This window comes from Chaetodon trifascialis, chromosome 23 (genome assembly GCF_039877785.1).
Source record: "Chaetodon trifascialis isolate fChaTrf1 chromosome 23, fChaTrf1.hap1, whole genome shotgun sequence".
NCBI lineage: Eukaryota > Metazoa > Chordata > Actinopteri > Chaetodontiformes > Chaetodontidae > Chaetodon > Chaetodon trifascialis.
In genome coordinates this window covers 6,855,146-6,871,233 of record NC_092078.1, presented here as the reverse complement: position 1 = coordinate 6,871,233, position 16,088 = coordinate 6,855,146, and the positions used below count along the sequence as shown (strand labels likewise).

Below are 16,088 nucleotides of genomic sequence, written 5' to 3'. Positions count from 1 at the left end.
GGGTGTTGGCTAGGTACACACTACAGAGACAAGGTGATTAAAATGTCTATACCCTATTTTTAGGATGTGTGCATGTACGGTAAAATATCATCGATTTCCAATCAGTCAAATCTAATTGTTCCGCCCACAGTTCGTAAGCTAGCAGCATGGCATTCTTCCGTCTTTACCACCCAGGCCATATGATGTGAATTAGCCATTTAGCAAATGTTAGCAATGCTAGTACGCTAAACTAAGATGGAGAACATGGTAAACATTACACATGCTAAACATCAGGATGTTAACATTGTCATAGTAAGCATGTTATCATGCTAATGTTAGCATTTAGCTCAAAGCCTAAAATACCACCTCACAGGGCTGCGAGCACGCCTGTGGACTCTCAGTTCTGTTTCTGTTGGCCCTGTAGATACTGCTTGCTTGTCCGGCTCTTTTTACTTTTTTCCTTCTACTTTTTGTTTTACACCCCTTCAGCGACTGATATCAGCAAAAGCAAACAACCTGGGACACATTTAGACAGTTTATGTTTCAAAGTTTCATTTGGTTCTTATCAGGAAGTGTTAATCTGCGCGCTTACCTGTGTGCAAATGCGCAAGTCAGCTTAACATTTGCACAGTAGCCCTGAGGCTTGTCGGAGGATTATTACGCTTTCAAACAATTCAAAAGTAAAGCATGTTTGCAGTAGCAACAGGTTTACACGTAAATCTCTGTTGTCTGTAAACTGGGTTGACCTCAGAGTTGACCTTCCCCTCAGTGAGCGGGAATCAAAAAGGGAAGCTGATCATGGAGATGTTATCAGTGGAATAGAAATATGAGGCCTATAAATAACACTTTTCTGTTTGAGTTGTGAGTGAAAGGCAGGTAATTTATCCCTGATTAATAGCACAGATGAGATGTTTGCCGACGTCTTCCAGAAAGTGAACCTGGGGGCAGGACACTAACATGGAGCTTCGCCAGAACGAAAAACATCTGTCTTTTCCTTCCCAGAAAGCTCGTTGTTTATTTATCTTACCGAAAGCGTACCTGTGGTGTTATTGTTTAACCTTCTACTGCATGTCAGCCAGGGCCCCGAGGTGAGCAAGTGGCCAACGGAGCTGACCTTCGCAGAAATCACATGACTCAGATGGTCTGAGGGAAGTTATGAGAGGCGGGCTGGCCAATAGAAAACACAAAACAAAAAGCAGCATCTGCCTGCCCGACTGCTTCTACACACAGCCGCCCGCAGATGACCTAATAAGGCATGTTAATGGGCCCGTGTGGAGCAGCGGGAATGACACCGTGTCTGCTTTTTTCTCCTCTAGTTGTCTTTACACGAGGGTTGCGTCAGCCTGGCTATGAGCTAATTTCCCTTTTTTTCTACTTTGTCAGACTGAGATAGCTGGTCGGGTTTAAGTATAAGCTGAGGCGGCCAGACAGGAGGAAGGCTTCGTCTGGGGGAATTCCTTCAATCACAGGGCTTATTGTCAAGTTTTAATGTCACTCCGATGCAGACTTTCTTGAAATAGATCATTATTACAGCCATTTGTAACATGACACTTTGCCTAAAACCAATTATGTAACATCTTATAATAAATCAAAAATGAGACTTTAATGTTTTCTCTTGTGGCCACCGTATTCCCTGAGTGAGCCATTCATGATAAGCCGAGCGGAGGAATAGCTCTCTCTTATCGCGATGCTTTGCTGTGCTTTTGTGTTCATGTGCTGACACACGCCAGCGTGGTGAAGTAGCTAATTATGGAGGGCGCTTACTTTGACAGCAAAATAATGCCCAAAAATGGAATTTATGGCAGCTGAAGGAGGGAGGCAGGAAGGTGTCAGCAGCGATTCCTCTTTAGTTTTGACTGTATTTGCGTCCCTTCAACTCCTTTCTTATTTGCCACTTTTAGCTCTTTTTAGACACTGATAAATGAGGTGTTGACTGCTTTGTTGTGGAAATGCTCTCGAGCCCAGGGACCAATCAGAATCTAGACTAAACAGGAAGAGGAGGTGGCTTCCTGTCCAGGCCAGAAGGAGCTGACATTATCCAGTATGAGAATGAATATAGCAGTATACTGGAACAACTCTCTCAAACGGACAGCCAGACAAACAATAGCTCGACAAAATCAGAAGCAGCCAGATTAAAATGATGTATATGAACTTAATGCTACAATCCAGCAATTCAATAACACTAGCTTTATTTGTAGGTAAAGGCTTTTCTATTTCTCACAGGCTTGTTTTTCTAGATTTGTCCCTAAGATCATTAAAACATTTTAACAAGTGCATCACAACATGTTACATGACATTTGAAAAGCCATGTTTACCTTTCAGTTGTAGCACCAGGACTATTAACAGCATATTGAATTGTTCGAATGACGCTAACAGAACTTGGCTGTAAAGTACAGTCTGTAAATACACCTTCTAAAGTTGGCACACACAATTGCCATCTTTTTTATTCGGAGGTGCGAATAATGTCAGGGTTATGTAATAAGTGGTCTTTTCATTCGCGCTTAATAGAAGTGACACAAACTTGGCTTTAATCTTCTAGTGCTGCATCTTAGACGTCAGACTGTGTGCGACAGCGATATCATGTCCTGTCAAAGAAGGAGTGACGGTGTTTTCATGAGCAAAAAGAAGCAAAATCATGCCTGCTTTCAGCTCTGTGACAATTCATTTTTCACATTATTCTGTTTATTTCTCTTAAGGAGTAAAGGGACTTTCTCAACCTGTAAAGGAACACTTAATCATCCACTTTAAGCTTATCTGAAAAATTACAAATCACCAAATTTGGAGACACAGTGTACGCTTTCAGTGGGCAGCGCTGATCTGGCAGCAGCCACTCTGCCGCACGTGTTTCACACGTGAGAGCCTGATATGACATTTTGTTCCTTTCTTTGCAGAAGCGTAATTGTGTTTAGGTGGAAGTGGCCGCTGCCTCCAGTGTATAGCCATCTGGTTAAATAGGTAATCTATCACACCTAATTACAACAGATTTGGGGTTCCATCTATTCTACAGTTCTACCGAGCAGCCATTGTTTTTTTTTTAATTCCTGAAAATAAAGCAGATAACCTGCAGTCATAATATGCCTTTTCCAGACTGACCTGTCTTATTTATTTATGATTACGCTCATATTTGATTACTGTTATCTGCCTTTCTTATTGGCTGGCTGAGTTGTTCCTGGGGGAAGGAGGAAGTTAAAAATGTTGAAAAAAAAAAAAAACCCTACCTGCAACCATCATGTTCTTAAAGGAATAAATAGATATTTTGGTAAATATTTCTAACTGACAGATAAACACTTTCCTGCCAAGAGTTAGATGAGAAGATTGATACCACTCTCACATCTGTGTGGTCAATATGAAGCTACAGCCAGTTAGCTTAGCTTAGCATAAAGACTGGAAACGGGGGAAGCAGCTAGCCCGAAGCTAACAAAATCCAACACCCAACATCTTAAAAGCTCACTCATTGACTTGCTATTTCTCGTTTGTTTAATCTGTATAAAAGCAGCGGTGTCGTTCTTGTTCCCAGGCTTACTGTTTCTAGACTTTATGCTATGCTAAGCTAACCATTTGCTGGCAGAGGCTTTATTTTAATGGACCGATATGAGAGCGCGACATGAGTGATAAGCCTTTCAATCTTCTCATCTCGCTCCTCACAAAGCAAATAAGCATATTTCCCAAAATGTAGAAGTACGCCTGTAAGATAAAGGCTTTCGAATCGATGTGAGAAACGTACTTTGGTGCATCGTCAGTGATGCAAGCTGAGGTCATCGGGCATTTCCGGCCTTTCAACATCAGACGCCCAGCAGCACAGAATAATAAACCCTGATTAGCTACTGTTTAAGGCGTCAACAACATGCTGTGGGCAAGTAGGTATGACATCAAATCCACCGACCAGCATTTTCTCAGGGTTTTTGTAGCATTTGTCAGAAAGCCCAGTGAGGCCCGACTCGTTCTTACTCACGATCCACTGACGAATATTCTCTACATTGTTTCTGCTTCGAGCTGCCTGTGAGTCCTCAGCTGCATCTGTTAAAACTGTCAGGGGCGTCTTACGCACGTCATCAGCAGAGCCAGCGAGGCCGCTGATGAAAACGGTGGCAACGCTCTGGTTTTTCTGCTTGCGTCGTATGAAAGGAGCCGTTAGTCAGCCTTAAAGAGCCACACCGTCTTGCTGGAGCTATTAATAGCCAGGCAGGCGGCGTTATTTTCTTCCAGGAGAAAGCTGGCTAAAATCCCCTTCTCCCTGCTCATTTCCTCCCCACCCTCCAGTCTGAAGAATGCCGTGTACTGTGACAGATCTCTCATAAACGTATTTTTAGCCTGGAGCGCACACGTTCGTCTAATTATACTGTGACACGGCTGCAGAATCAACACATGAATAAGCAAAGGCAGCAAGTTACAATGAGTTATAAGCATGTTAGCAGTAATTCTAAACATTAGCAGGCTTGAGATTGAAAACACCTTCATGTGAGAGTGGCCAGTGACCCCTTTGAGGTGCTTGACTGCTGAATCTTTCGTCAATTCTTAGTTTGAAGCAGACTTCACACAAAGCTAAACCAGCTTTTCTGTGTCATCTGGTTTCACTGATAATCATTATGCTGTTGTTTAACCGAAGGCTCACTCAAAGATTAACCCACGCCTGCGCTGTCTGGCTTTGCGAAGAGCCATGAAAATACAGCAACAAGCTGAAAAAGGTGAATGGAAAAAGCAGATTCTGGAGGGTTTTTTGTGTTTATGTGTAAGCACAAAGGTTTGGCTTGTGTTTCAGCTTCACAATATGGGTCTCAAAAACATCGTTTGGACTTTCTTCCCCCCAAATATCTGCGCTGTCCACTTTCAAATACACAAAGAAAGACAAAATATTTAAGGGTGCTTACTTGGTGACACAATCAACCAAATTCCTGCGTCCAAACTTGTATTTTATTTCATTTTGTGTATCTTCTCTCACTTTTACTAGTGTGTAAAATCTAATTTACTTCTATCTTATTTGATTTTATGATTTATTTCCTTTTTTTGACCAGCTTAATAACAAAGGCTATCATAAGACTATACTGTATGAGCATCATAATGTCATCATATGGTGATTATACTCCCCATCAGAGCCGTAGAGCCACAGACAAACACAGACTAATAATGACTGTAAGATCATCATTTAGCTGCTAGTATCTGAGATTTTCATTGCACCGCCTCTGTTTTTATGAGAAAAAGCCATTTCTCAATCTCACAAACCGGATGCTTGAAAGGCATTTGACCGGCGTCCACGAGCAAAGATGTCATCCCAGCCCTCACAAGATGAGTAATGTTTTAATTTCTTCATCCATTCACATCATGTGGTTACTGTTTCTTCTTGCGGTGCATCCCCGTCTCTCCCCCTCTCTCTCGAGGCGTTCTCGGTTCCTTAAAGCTCTGCTCGCCGTGCCTGTGGGAAACGCCGTAGACGAGATCCGATCATGAGATCATTCTTATTTCTGGTGCCGAAGTTCACAGTTTGATGACATGTCCGCACTGTGCGTCATCTCAGGCAGGTTTAACTAAATATAACCTCTCCAGTCCTGACACCTTCTTTAAGGATTTCTGGAGGAGCAGAAACCTGAATGAATCTTCTAGAGTATAATGAAACAGCCCTCCACCCACACAGACGCATGGCGGCCTACAGTGTCAGTCCATATAAAACTAAGTTCAGGCTGTCTTTGCAGTAACTCAGTCTCAGGGTTACAAAAAATGTCAGAGACATTTGACCCAAACTTCAGTCCAAAACAGCCTGTTTTATGTTCTTAAACGTCCCCAGAGATATACAGTATGTATTAGTTGTATTATTTATGCACTGAATATTAAATGATAAAATGGATTTTAGCTTCAGCAATGAAGGAGGTGCACTATTTCCTCTACTGCTCCCACAGACATGCGTAATGTGAGCTGCACAGTAACATAAAGACAGACAAAACGTTGCTAGCGCCCCCTAGAGGCCACAATGTGTATTTCACCCCAGACAACTCAGAAATATTATTGATTTTGTGAATATGTAAAGATTATCCTGAGGAAGGATAAAGTCAGGAATTTGTTCACTGCACTTCTGGCCAAGAGTATTTAAAGATAAATCACTGTGAAGCACAGTGTTGAACAGGCAGGCTGACTGAGAGCGCTGTCCTTGCTCCAGAGCATCGGTTAGTTCAAATCCCCCTGAACAGAGTTGTACCTCTAAGGTTTCAGGTCATTTTCAGATCAGTGCCTCTTTTCATTCAATCAAGTGTTTTGATTAATGTGTCTAACGTATAGCACACAAGAATTCATCTGTCTTTGCAGCATCTTTGTAGAAAATACAAGCCACAATATGACTTTATCATAGATCATGTAAACAATTACAGTTACATTTTTTGTCATTTGGCAATATTTACTCTACCAGTTTATATTAAGCTGTCCTTTGTAAAGGATTAATCCGTTGTAACTAAGCCATTTGACAATGGCTAATTACTAATTTAGTAATTCTTTAGTAAATAATGCTTTGCAGACAAGTTAAAATTCATTAATAAGGATAATTTGGGGGTTGACAGGTTGCACAAAAAATCCCTCTAGATGGTTGATGTCCTTCTGGGTCAAATTTGGAATTGTAAATCTTACTAAGTCATTCCTAATGAAGGCTAATGTGTTTGTCACTTTCTAATAAGCTGCATAGTTGCAGTGATGAATGCTGATGAGCCGTCATTAACCTCAACTATCTTTCTTTATCAGTTCACCCTCGCTCCTCACGTGGAGATGGCTATCGCATCCGCCGGTCGCCTCCCTCCTGGAGGGCGGCGCTCTCAGCTCAGTCCTAAGTCTGCTTCCGTGAGGTTGAGTGGAGCGGTACACCTCCATCGCTCCTCATTTCCTTCCCACGCCGCATCCGCACGCATCCCACCCGAGAACCGCCGCACTGTGAGCGCCTTCAGCCCCGCATGACCATGGAGTACGCCATCCGTGCAGCCAACGTGGAGGACTGCAAAGACATCGCGAGGATGATCGTGGTGAGCGGCGACACGTGCGCGTGCTGCATATCAGCCTGCATCAGACATGCCATCCTGTGACTCGCGGGCTGACGTCAGCGCTTCATGTGCACCATGTCGCTGTTGTTGGATAATTGAGATGTTATAGGATTAGCAGTGGTTTTATTAGCGCGCACATGTGGCCAGGAGCGCCGCTCACAGCCGTTTGTTCAGTAGCGGAAGTAGACTTTTATAGTCAGAGTGGTGGCCAGAGGGTGGGCAGGGCTGTGTCAGGGGGTCCATCTACTATAGGCCCAAAATAGGAAAATACAGTTAAATGGGATAGTCATGGGATAGTAGCCAAATTCATCTAGGAATTAATAAAGTAATATCGGATGAATAACTGTGCAAAAGTAGATGCTAAAAAAATGAACCTGAGCAGTCTTACAGATGTTTTAACACAGCTGTGTCCAGGCGTTCGTCTCGTCCAGGCATGTGGAGAAATTTCTCTGTTTAAAACACTTTTCCAGCGTTTGAACGGTGCAAACAGGGCCACGCTTGAGCACAGTGATACTCACATTATCAGGGTATGGGTTGTCATATTTCAGGCAGCTGCTAATATGAATTTGTGTTATTTTAATGTGTTCACAGGAACTGGCCGAATATGAGAAAGTAGCAGACCAGGTGAAAATCACACAGAGAGGTACTCTATGATGGAGCTCTATTGGATAAATCTGTGCAATTCTTTGCCTTGATGTTACTTTAGATCTGTTTGACAGTGCTGGAAAGTAACTAAGTACATTTACTCAAGTACTGCACTTAAGTTCAATATTGAGATTCAGTTTTATTACTGTCACTAGGTTTATCTGACCTCTGGAGTTACTTTTCAGATTCAGATTTTACATGAGTGGCACGGTGGAGCAGCAGGTAGTGTGCCTGCGACCAAAAACATGCTCATTAGGTTAACTGGTGACTCTAAATTGTCCTTAGGTGTGAGTGTGAGCGTGAATGGTTGTCTGTCTTTGCATGTTGCCCTGCATTCGGCTGGAGACCGGTTCAGGGTGTACCCCGCCTCTCGCCCGTTGTAGCTGGGATAGGCTCCAGCCCCCCCACAACCTCGAAAGGGATAGGCGGTATAGATAATGGATGGATGGGTTTTACATGACTATTTACATTAACCATGAAAAGACCAAAACATTACCGCCACCTAACAGCGTCTGTGTATTATGTGCAGACTTGGAGCAGGACGGCTTCTCCAAGAACCCGTTCTTCCACGGGATCGTCGCTGAGGTGCCAGAACAGCACAAAACCAAAGAAGGTGAGAGAGAAGCATCAATAACACTGTTTATCTTTTAAATTCTGACGATTTTATGACTTGTCTTGTTTTATTTTGCTGCCTTTGTGAAGCACTTTGTAAGTTAGACTTTATAAGTCTCCATAAATAAGATTATTGTATGTGTGAGTGATAGCGTTGAACACATCTTTATTTTCAAACAAACATCCTCTCTCCAAGAATCATCTTAAAACCACACTGAACGACAGAAATCAGATTTTTCAAGCATTTTTAGACTCCCAGCCTCTCTGGTCAGCGATGTCCTCAAACAGCAGGTAGTTTTACCACCTGTCTAAAGGAAAACACCTGTTGTGGCCTCACTGTTTGGACTGTGGCCAGAGGTACAACATGATTCAAGCTGCCAGTGCAGAAACTGCATTGCAGCATCATTTTCTTTGCCCAGCAGCAGTTACAATTAAAAGGCCTGTAGCCAAATGGTAGTTATGGACAGTTGAACCCTTTCCCATGCTTAAAGTGACTCATGTAGGTAAACCATAAATCTAACCAACCAAAATTATTGTTTCAAACTGTTTTCTAGCTGGAAATACTATTATCTTGTTTGGTCCTTTACCCAAACGCTGACAGCCTAATAGGAGGTCTAGCACACAGGGATACACGTGGACTGTGGGCTTTTTGATTCAATTGCTATTATGAAATGAAGAGGAGAGACGCTTGTAATGTGCTTCTTACAGAAACGATTCACCCCAGAGTGACTCTTGTTTCAGCGCTCCTTAAACACCAGAACATGGCTGAGCTGGACAGCTTTTGTAGGAAGCATGTCGCTTTCACTGTGAGGCCTAAAATCCATCTAACTTCAACTAAGGACAACTTACTCGTTGAGTTGGGTTTAAACTTGTTAGCAAAAGTTTCCTTAAGCAATCCTCAAGATTGTTCAATACATCAAGAAGATATAGAGGACATTATAATTTGAAGGCATGTTTCCATCCATGTCCCAATATTCACTCTCATTTAGCTCTGTTTTGGTCTCCACCAGCCTCTGAGGGAAATACCCGCAGCTGAACGCTCCACTCTTTCCACGAGTTATTGCTATTGTTATATGCAGTTTGGTGCAGCGCCTGCCACTGCCAGTAGTTATTCCATTAATTGTTATTATGAAAATATTAATTCGCGCAGCTTGAAAGGAGCAGTGCATATGATTTAGTGGCACAAAAGGTGTTCTCTAGAGCCAGTGTTTGGTTTGTTCTGGGCCAAACATGGTGGTCCAACATGGCGGACTCTGTGGAAGAGGACCCACTCTCTCCGTAGATATAATGAGCTCATTCTAAGGTAGCAAAAACACAACAGTGCTTATTTTCAGGTGATTCTGCACTAATGGAAACATACATTTCTGATGATCGATCCCTCTAAATCCTACACACTGGTCCGTAAAGCTTATCAATCTTACCAATCTTCAATGAATTATTTTAAATGAGAAGAGAACGTCTGTGAAATAGATCCTTCAGTCACAAATTACAAACCCTTCATTGCCACAGATTTTTTCTTATTATACCATTTTATAAATGGGCAATGGTGCGGCACATAATTCAGAGCAGCTGCATTTTACACTTGTCGTCAGACCCATCAGTCCTTATTTTTTAGCTCTGTTACCTAATCTAACGGCATCCTGCTGATGTGGCCTCTGTCCTTACATAACGAGGCTAACACACTGCTTCTCCTCAGAATACAGTAATGAGAACATTAACGTACGCCCTGCTGCACAGCTGGGCCTTTTTCTTCCATGACACAGCCTTTTTTCCATACAGTCACCACTGTCCACTCTCCACTGGCCTCTGATATCTGACTCCATACTGAGGAGGGGCTGCCTGTGTCTGTGTTTGAGTTACTATGCCTGGATATCCCATTAGTCTGATAATCGAACGTGGCCAGACAGCTTCTTCATCAGCGTATATTTGCCTGACAGGATGCAGATTATTTTGCAGCAGCTACAATCAGCCCAAAAACCACACAGAAGTGAGGACAGGTAAAAGTCCACGGTGATTTCTGCAGGTGATAAAGGTCACATTTTTGTCCGTTTGCTTTCAGGCCATACGAAGATAGGTTATGCACTTTACTTCTACTCCTACAGCTCATGGGTGGGCAGAGCCATTTATATGGAGGACTTATATGTGATGCCTGATTTCAGAGGTACAGTACACTGTCTAAAAATTTGACATATTGTTGTTGTGGAGTAAAGATAATCTAATAATAATCAGAATGGCCTGGAGAAAATCAGCCACAACATCAAAAAAGCATGCCTTTATGTGCAGGAAATCTTTCATAACACGTGGTATGTGTCTTTCAGGGAAGGGTATTGGTAAAGCACTTATGAGCAAGGTAGCACAGGTGAGTAAATTCACCAATCCATTGGTGTTGTAACTGGTACCTTTTCTCTCTATATGCACTGTTGCTTAGCAAAAATAATGCATATTCTATGCATTATTTTGCATGTCTTGGAGCTTGCATGCCATTTCAAGTTCCATCCCTTATGTCAGCACAGTAGTACTCATGTCTGTCTTCCTGCTTAATTTTGCTGTCCCATAGCTGGGCCTGGCTGCCGGCTGCAACCAGCTCAACTTCACCGTCCTGGACTGGAACAAATCATCTCTGGACTTTTACCTCAGCCAGGGCTGTTTTGATGTCACGGCTAGCAAGGGCTACCACCTCATGCGCTGCGAGGGAGAGGCGCTGCAGCACCTGGCCCAGCCCTAACCCAACACCGGGCTCATGATGGCATGACCTCTGCAAGCATGAGGCCAACCCACAGTGCAGGGATAGAGCAGCACTCAGTGGCCCCGTTCCAAAACTTTACGACAAACATGACTCTGATTTCTCAAAAAGCAGGTTATTGAAATGACTGTTTAGCCCCACCCCCTTCAGTTACTGTTACTACACCTTAAAGTCGTCCATGCTAGCACAGCACAATGCTAGCAGCGGCAGATTTACCATCTGAAGTTCTTGTGAAGCCAATGGTTTTGGCCCTGGTATTATAGAACAGCATGATAAATAAAAATGGAAATAAAATGTTAATTGAAATGCTGAAATGGTTATGAAGACCAGACTGAGGTGTTTAACAGTCATATAGCTTTCTTGCATTATGACATGGCTAGAATTGGTGGAGTCAAGATTTTCCCAAATGCAGTAATGAACCACTAACATTCGCCTAAACTCTGATATCACAGGATTTTACATACCATCCCACACAGTCTATGTTTCAGTCCAATTTAACTTGTAACACTGCAAAATAATGCTGCTAGTTGAGCTCCTTGGCTTTGAAAGTAATGCTCAGTCATTAGCTAGTTAGCTAGGCATGCTAACATTTGCAGCGTCCATTAGAACAGACAAATAAAGGGTTAATGCATTTGTTAGCATTTTGCTGTGCCGTTATTAGTAAGACTAAAAACAGAAGACTTCCAAACTCTTTTTATACGAGGCATCACTCTGACTACAGCCTCACGCACAACACTTCAACATATAGCCTAACTGCTCTGCCTTGCTGTGGTTCGAAAAGGTTGGTCAGTTGGCTTGGTATTTAGAGTCAAGCATTTAAGTATTGGAACGGGGCCCACGCAATACACTTAAATCGTAGATAACCAAGGCACTGAAATCTGTGGTTTTGTGTTATTCTTTGTGATGATCCAGAGCACCTTTGGTTTTACATGGATCGGATCACTTAACCTTTCTGTTTAAAGTGTGAAAATTTTAGAATATATGGTGAAGGTATGTGCATGTGTGTGTGGTGGTGGGATTTTTAGAAGAGAAAAAGAGATAGTAACATAGTTTAACAGTCGATCGTGTAGAAATTAATTCATTGTTTTGCACAAAAATCCAGAAAAACCGTATGCATTGCAAAACCAAGTTTCAATGTTTGACTGTTGGAAAAGAGTGGGTTTTTGGTACCCTACCCCTTTAAATCTATAATAAACTATGACAACAGCAACCAAAGAGTCAGTCACCTCTCCCCTTGTCTTCCAGATGAGGAGTACTTGTAAAGCTGTTGTGAAGCAAAATATGGTTATTTGCACTGTTTTCTTCCTTTTAAGCTCAATTTATGTATGTATAAAGTTGTGATGAAATTGTGAATTAAAGGAATCTGCTGGACTCGACCTAAACCTACTTCCATGCAGCCGCACAACAAACTCTTGGGTCTGGTTTCAAAGAAATGGATGAAGCCTAGAATCAGACGCTCCAAAAAAATAAATGTCTTGGACCGGGCTCAGTTTGTGTCTTTGAAACGAAAAGGTCTGCACTTTGGTTTCATATCCAGTCTACTTTTTGCATCATTTCCAGCAATTTAATGAAAACAGTCTGAGTCGTGGGTTATATTTAGTTTGTTTTCTCTCACTCTAAACAAGTAAGAACCACTGACCCTCCTTCGTAGCTTTTGCAATTTGCATTTCGTGTCATACTTTGTTTACAAGATAATTGAGTAAAGAATGTGCAGTTTTAATTTTTATTTTTATTTTTTTAATCTTTGGGACATTGGGTTGGGAAATGTCCATGTCCAGTATGTTTGCTCCACTGCGTAAAATCTGCAGACTTCAGTTTGGAGGGTTACACTGGCTGATGTGAGCTGATGGCAGTTTGCTCAGGAAGAGGCACCGACACTACTCGGCTAGATTTCAGATCCAACCTCTGGGCCTGAAGCCAACATGCCAACATCTGCACTTCCTTGAACAGCCAGTTGTGAGTCAATCCCCATAGACTCCCCCCAAAAATGTTTGGTCTCTACAGCTAATTTCCCTGTTCATGATGACTGCATGGGGGTGAATTTTTATATCACTCACTCACTTAAATTATATCAAGGCTTTAAGTTCTGCGTAAGTGTGAAAATGGCTGCTTTGAGTGACAGCTAGCCACTAGGTTCAGCAACCAGGCTTCATTTGGCCCGCCGCAGCTCCACCAATGCTTCACCTCTTCGCTCTTTTTTGGATTAGCCAGGAGTTTGGCTAAGTGTTAGGCTGTCACTGAGCTTCACAATGGCTCTTCACAAAACCATGCCACCAGACTTCCTCCTTTGCTCCTGTCATAAAACGAATTAAACATTAAACGAAACCTGACCTTCTCGCACAGACGACTGGCTGTTTTTCTGGACAGGGCGGGCTGTACAGAGCACATGAGCCCAGAAATCAATACAGAGTCCAAGGGAACATGAAGAGATATTTATAACCTCCCTTGTCTGCAACTTCCCATCAGAATGCCAGACCCAGAGCTATAAATTATACATGTTACTTTGTTCCCAGGATGGATTCTGCAAACTGTTTCAAAATCAAAGTTCAGCCCTGATTCCTGTCAAGTCTTTGCAATGAACGAGGGTTTGAAGAGCAACTTTGCATGCAAACGACAAGAAAAGATAAATGTTTGAAATGTTTATTTAGATTTTAGTTGCAGGATGTGTGTGTAATAACTACACAGTGTAACAGTCAGTATAAGTAGACAAGACAGCCATGTTGATGTATTGGGCTCGTTTCCACAGTGTGGTTTTGTTGTCAGGAAGGGCTTAAGTGTGTCACCCGGTGTGCAATCCACATGGGGAGACATTTCCAGTGTGTTCTGTGTTGGTGTTTGTGTGTGTTCAAATGCTGCAGGCAGACATTGATGTATTATGCCAGCAGACGCGTATATTTTGATGCGATCATGTGGCCGATTTTATCTCTGAAATGGTTGAAAACGAAGACGGTCATGGAAACCTTGTGAATCCGACAAGTAAACACAGTGCATTTTACAGTTCATCCGGTTTTTAAAGGGTTTCATAAGATCAAATACATTCCCTCAACCCACAAAGGAGCAGGAAATTCCTCAACTGAAACATGAAAATCACCAAAAATGGACCCGTAGGGTTTTTCACACAACTAGCAATCATGCCATGGGCTTTTCTCATAAACTTAAATATAAAATCTAAAACGATTCACATTGAGAGAAATAACCTCTTGAATTCAAATATATGTATACAGTTTTAACTTTCAAAGAATTGCTTGAAATTGTGAAATTATTAGCAGTGTGTAATTGCCTTTAACCTATAACACCCTTAATGTGCTAGGACCAAGCTTCAATGCTAACTCCTTTGTTCACTATTTGCCTTCAAGAACACTGTGATCACCTGCTGCTGGTCTATTGGAGGTTTCCTGCAACAGCTGAGAGAAAATTGTGGATGCAGGCTTTGTTAATTATATCCAAAAGCTCTGGAACACACAGCCTATAGGTATCAGTGGAGCCAACCTGCTAAAATTTGAAGACAAGAAAGCTAAAAACATATCTCCTCGCTGTGGCTTTTAACTTCCTGGTACAGGCCTGAAACATCAGTGCTGCACATCTGTGAAAACTGTGTATTTTACTTGATTTATGCCCTCTTTGTACTTTATTTTAAAGGCACCCAGTGGTTGTCTGCGCAGACTCTCAGTCATCCAGGTCATGGTTAAGCAAGGTTGAAATAAGGACAGCTGGACTTGGCTTTGGAAACTTGAAAACATTTTACCTCTCATCTCAGAGGTTTCTTCAGCTCTAACTGACTGTTGGGGAGTTCCAGGTATTTAACCTCTGTGAGTCGTTATCGCAGTCATTGATACCACCTGGGTCATCAGTGCGCCAGCAGAGCTTTCTCTGTTGTTTCTCCACTTTTATGCACATGTATAGACTCTTTCACTCCTCTTTCAAACCATCTGTCCTCACTGTCCAAAATATGTAAGCTGTTGTCCTCAAAAGAGTGTCCTTTATCTTTCAGGTGTTGGTAAACTGCTGAGTGATTTCACCTGAGGAGTTGAGGTGTGCTGTGGTGACCCTGGTGTCCTAGTCCACTGTGCGTAAGACCACCGTGCATCTTCCTCCATCGGTACCCTGTGGAGTTTTTAATCACTAGTGGCATCGCAGAGCAATATCTTTCAGAGCGGCTCCCCTTTTTGTCACTGTCTCATGCACACACAGGACATGAGAACGCCTGTAAACAATCAGATATAAACAGATTTCACGTTCTTGCCTCAATGATAAACACTACCCTCCATTGTTCTTTGGTTAAACCTGTTTAACCTCTTATTTATTTTGCTCACAAGGTAGTGTTACGCACAGCTGCTGCAACAAGCTTTGAACTATGAGCAGTTGTCTATGAAAATTGGATTTTTGGGCAACAGCGAATGTTAACACAACTGTTTGAAGAAAAAAAATCATAGGGTACCTTTAATTACCTGCAGTGCGTTAAAATGGAGGAGGCTGTATTTATGGCTGTAGCGTAATCATTTTAACTCTTTTTGCACGATTTGTGGGAGGCTCTGGTTCGACCTCACAATACGCACCAGGGGTCACAAGTTGAATCTACATTCTTGTTAAATTTTGTTAAGTTCCACTTCATCAGAAATCTATAAAGCATTCAAATCAAACAATTTGTGTGGGAAAATCTACTGAAGCTCATTGAAATGCAACCTGTCACAAGGCGTCACGAGGACAAAGAGTTAGGAAATATCACATAACCTTAAGAACACGAGATTTTCCGGCTTGAACTTGGAAATACAACTTTTGAATTCATTTCATTTGGCTCCTAAAGCAACAAAGAAAAAAAAACTGTATTATCTGATAAATGTTGTGGGGTTTTTTTGGGGGGGGGAGGGGGTAATTCTCAATGTTGCATTGATTCATTGATCCTTCACAGTTTATGGAGAGGTTGATTTTCTATTAAATGTGGCTTGTTTGGGAGAAATAGTGCACTGGCATCAAGGTGAGCGTGCCTCACCTGTTGATGGCACACAGGATAGACAGTCCTACAGTCAGTGCAGGCGGCTGTATCTTTACCTATACACTACAGCCACCCTGTGGTCACAAACGGAAGTGTTACACGC

The 16,088-nt window shown here is 42.2% G+C and overlaps 1 protein-coding gene across 1 annotated transcript; it reads left to right on the top strand.

Moving 5' to 3' along the window:
- The first annotated feature begins 6,777 nt into the window (after positions 1–6,777).
- sat2a.1 (spermidine/spermine N1-acetyltransferase family member 2a, tandem duplicate 1) lies at positions 6,778–13,330 on the top strand. The gene is made up of 6 exons (XM_070993845.1): positions 6,778–6,974; positions 7,584–7,635; positions 8,167–8,250; positions 10,309–10,410; positions 10,568–10,608; positions 10,807–13,330. The coding sequence occupies exons 1-6, from the start codon at positions 6,906–6,908 to the stop codon at positions 10,972–10,974; spliced, it is 516 nt and encodes a 171-aa protein (XP_070849946.1). The 5' UTR covers positions 6,778–6,905; the 3' UTR covers positions 10,975–13,330.
- The last annotated feature ends 2,758 nt before the right edge of the window (positions 13,331–16,088 follow it).

What these genes read in the sequence shown, in the direction of transcription:
- sat2a.1 (XM_070993845.1), top strand. Translation starts at nt 6,906, where the DNA reads ATGACCATGGAGTACGCCATCCGTGCAGCCAACGTGGAGGACTGCAAA. An exon ending in TGTGATGCCTGATTTCAGAG is followed by an intron (nt 10,411 to 10,567) that starts GTACAGTACACT and finishes TGTGTCTTTCAG; the next exon opens with GGAAGGGTATTGGTAAAGCA. An exon ending in TTATGAGCAAGGTAGCACAG is followed by an intron (nt 10,609 to 10,806) that starts GTGAGTAAATTC and finishes GCTGTCCCATAG; the next exon opens with CTGGGCCTGGCTGCCGGCTG.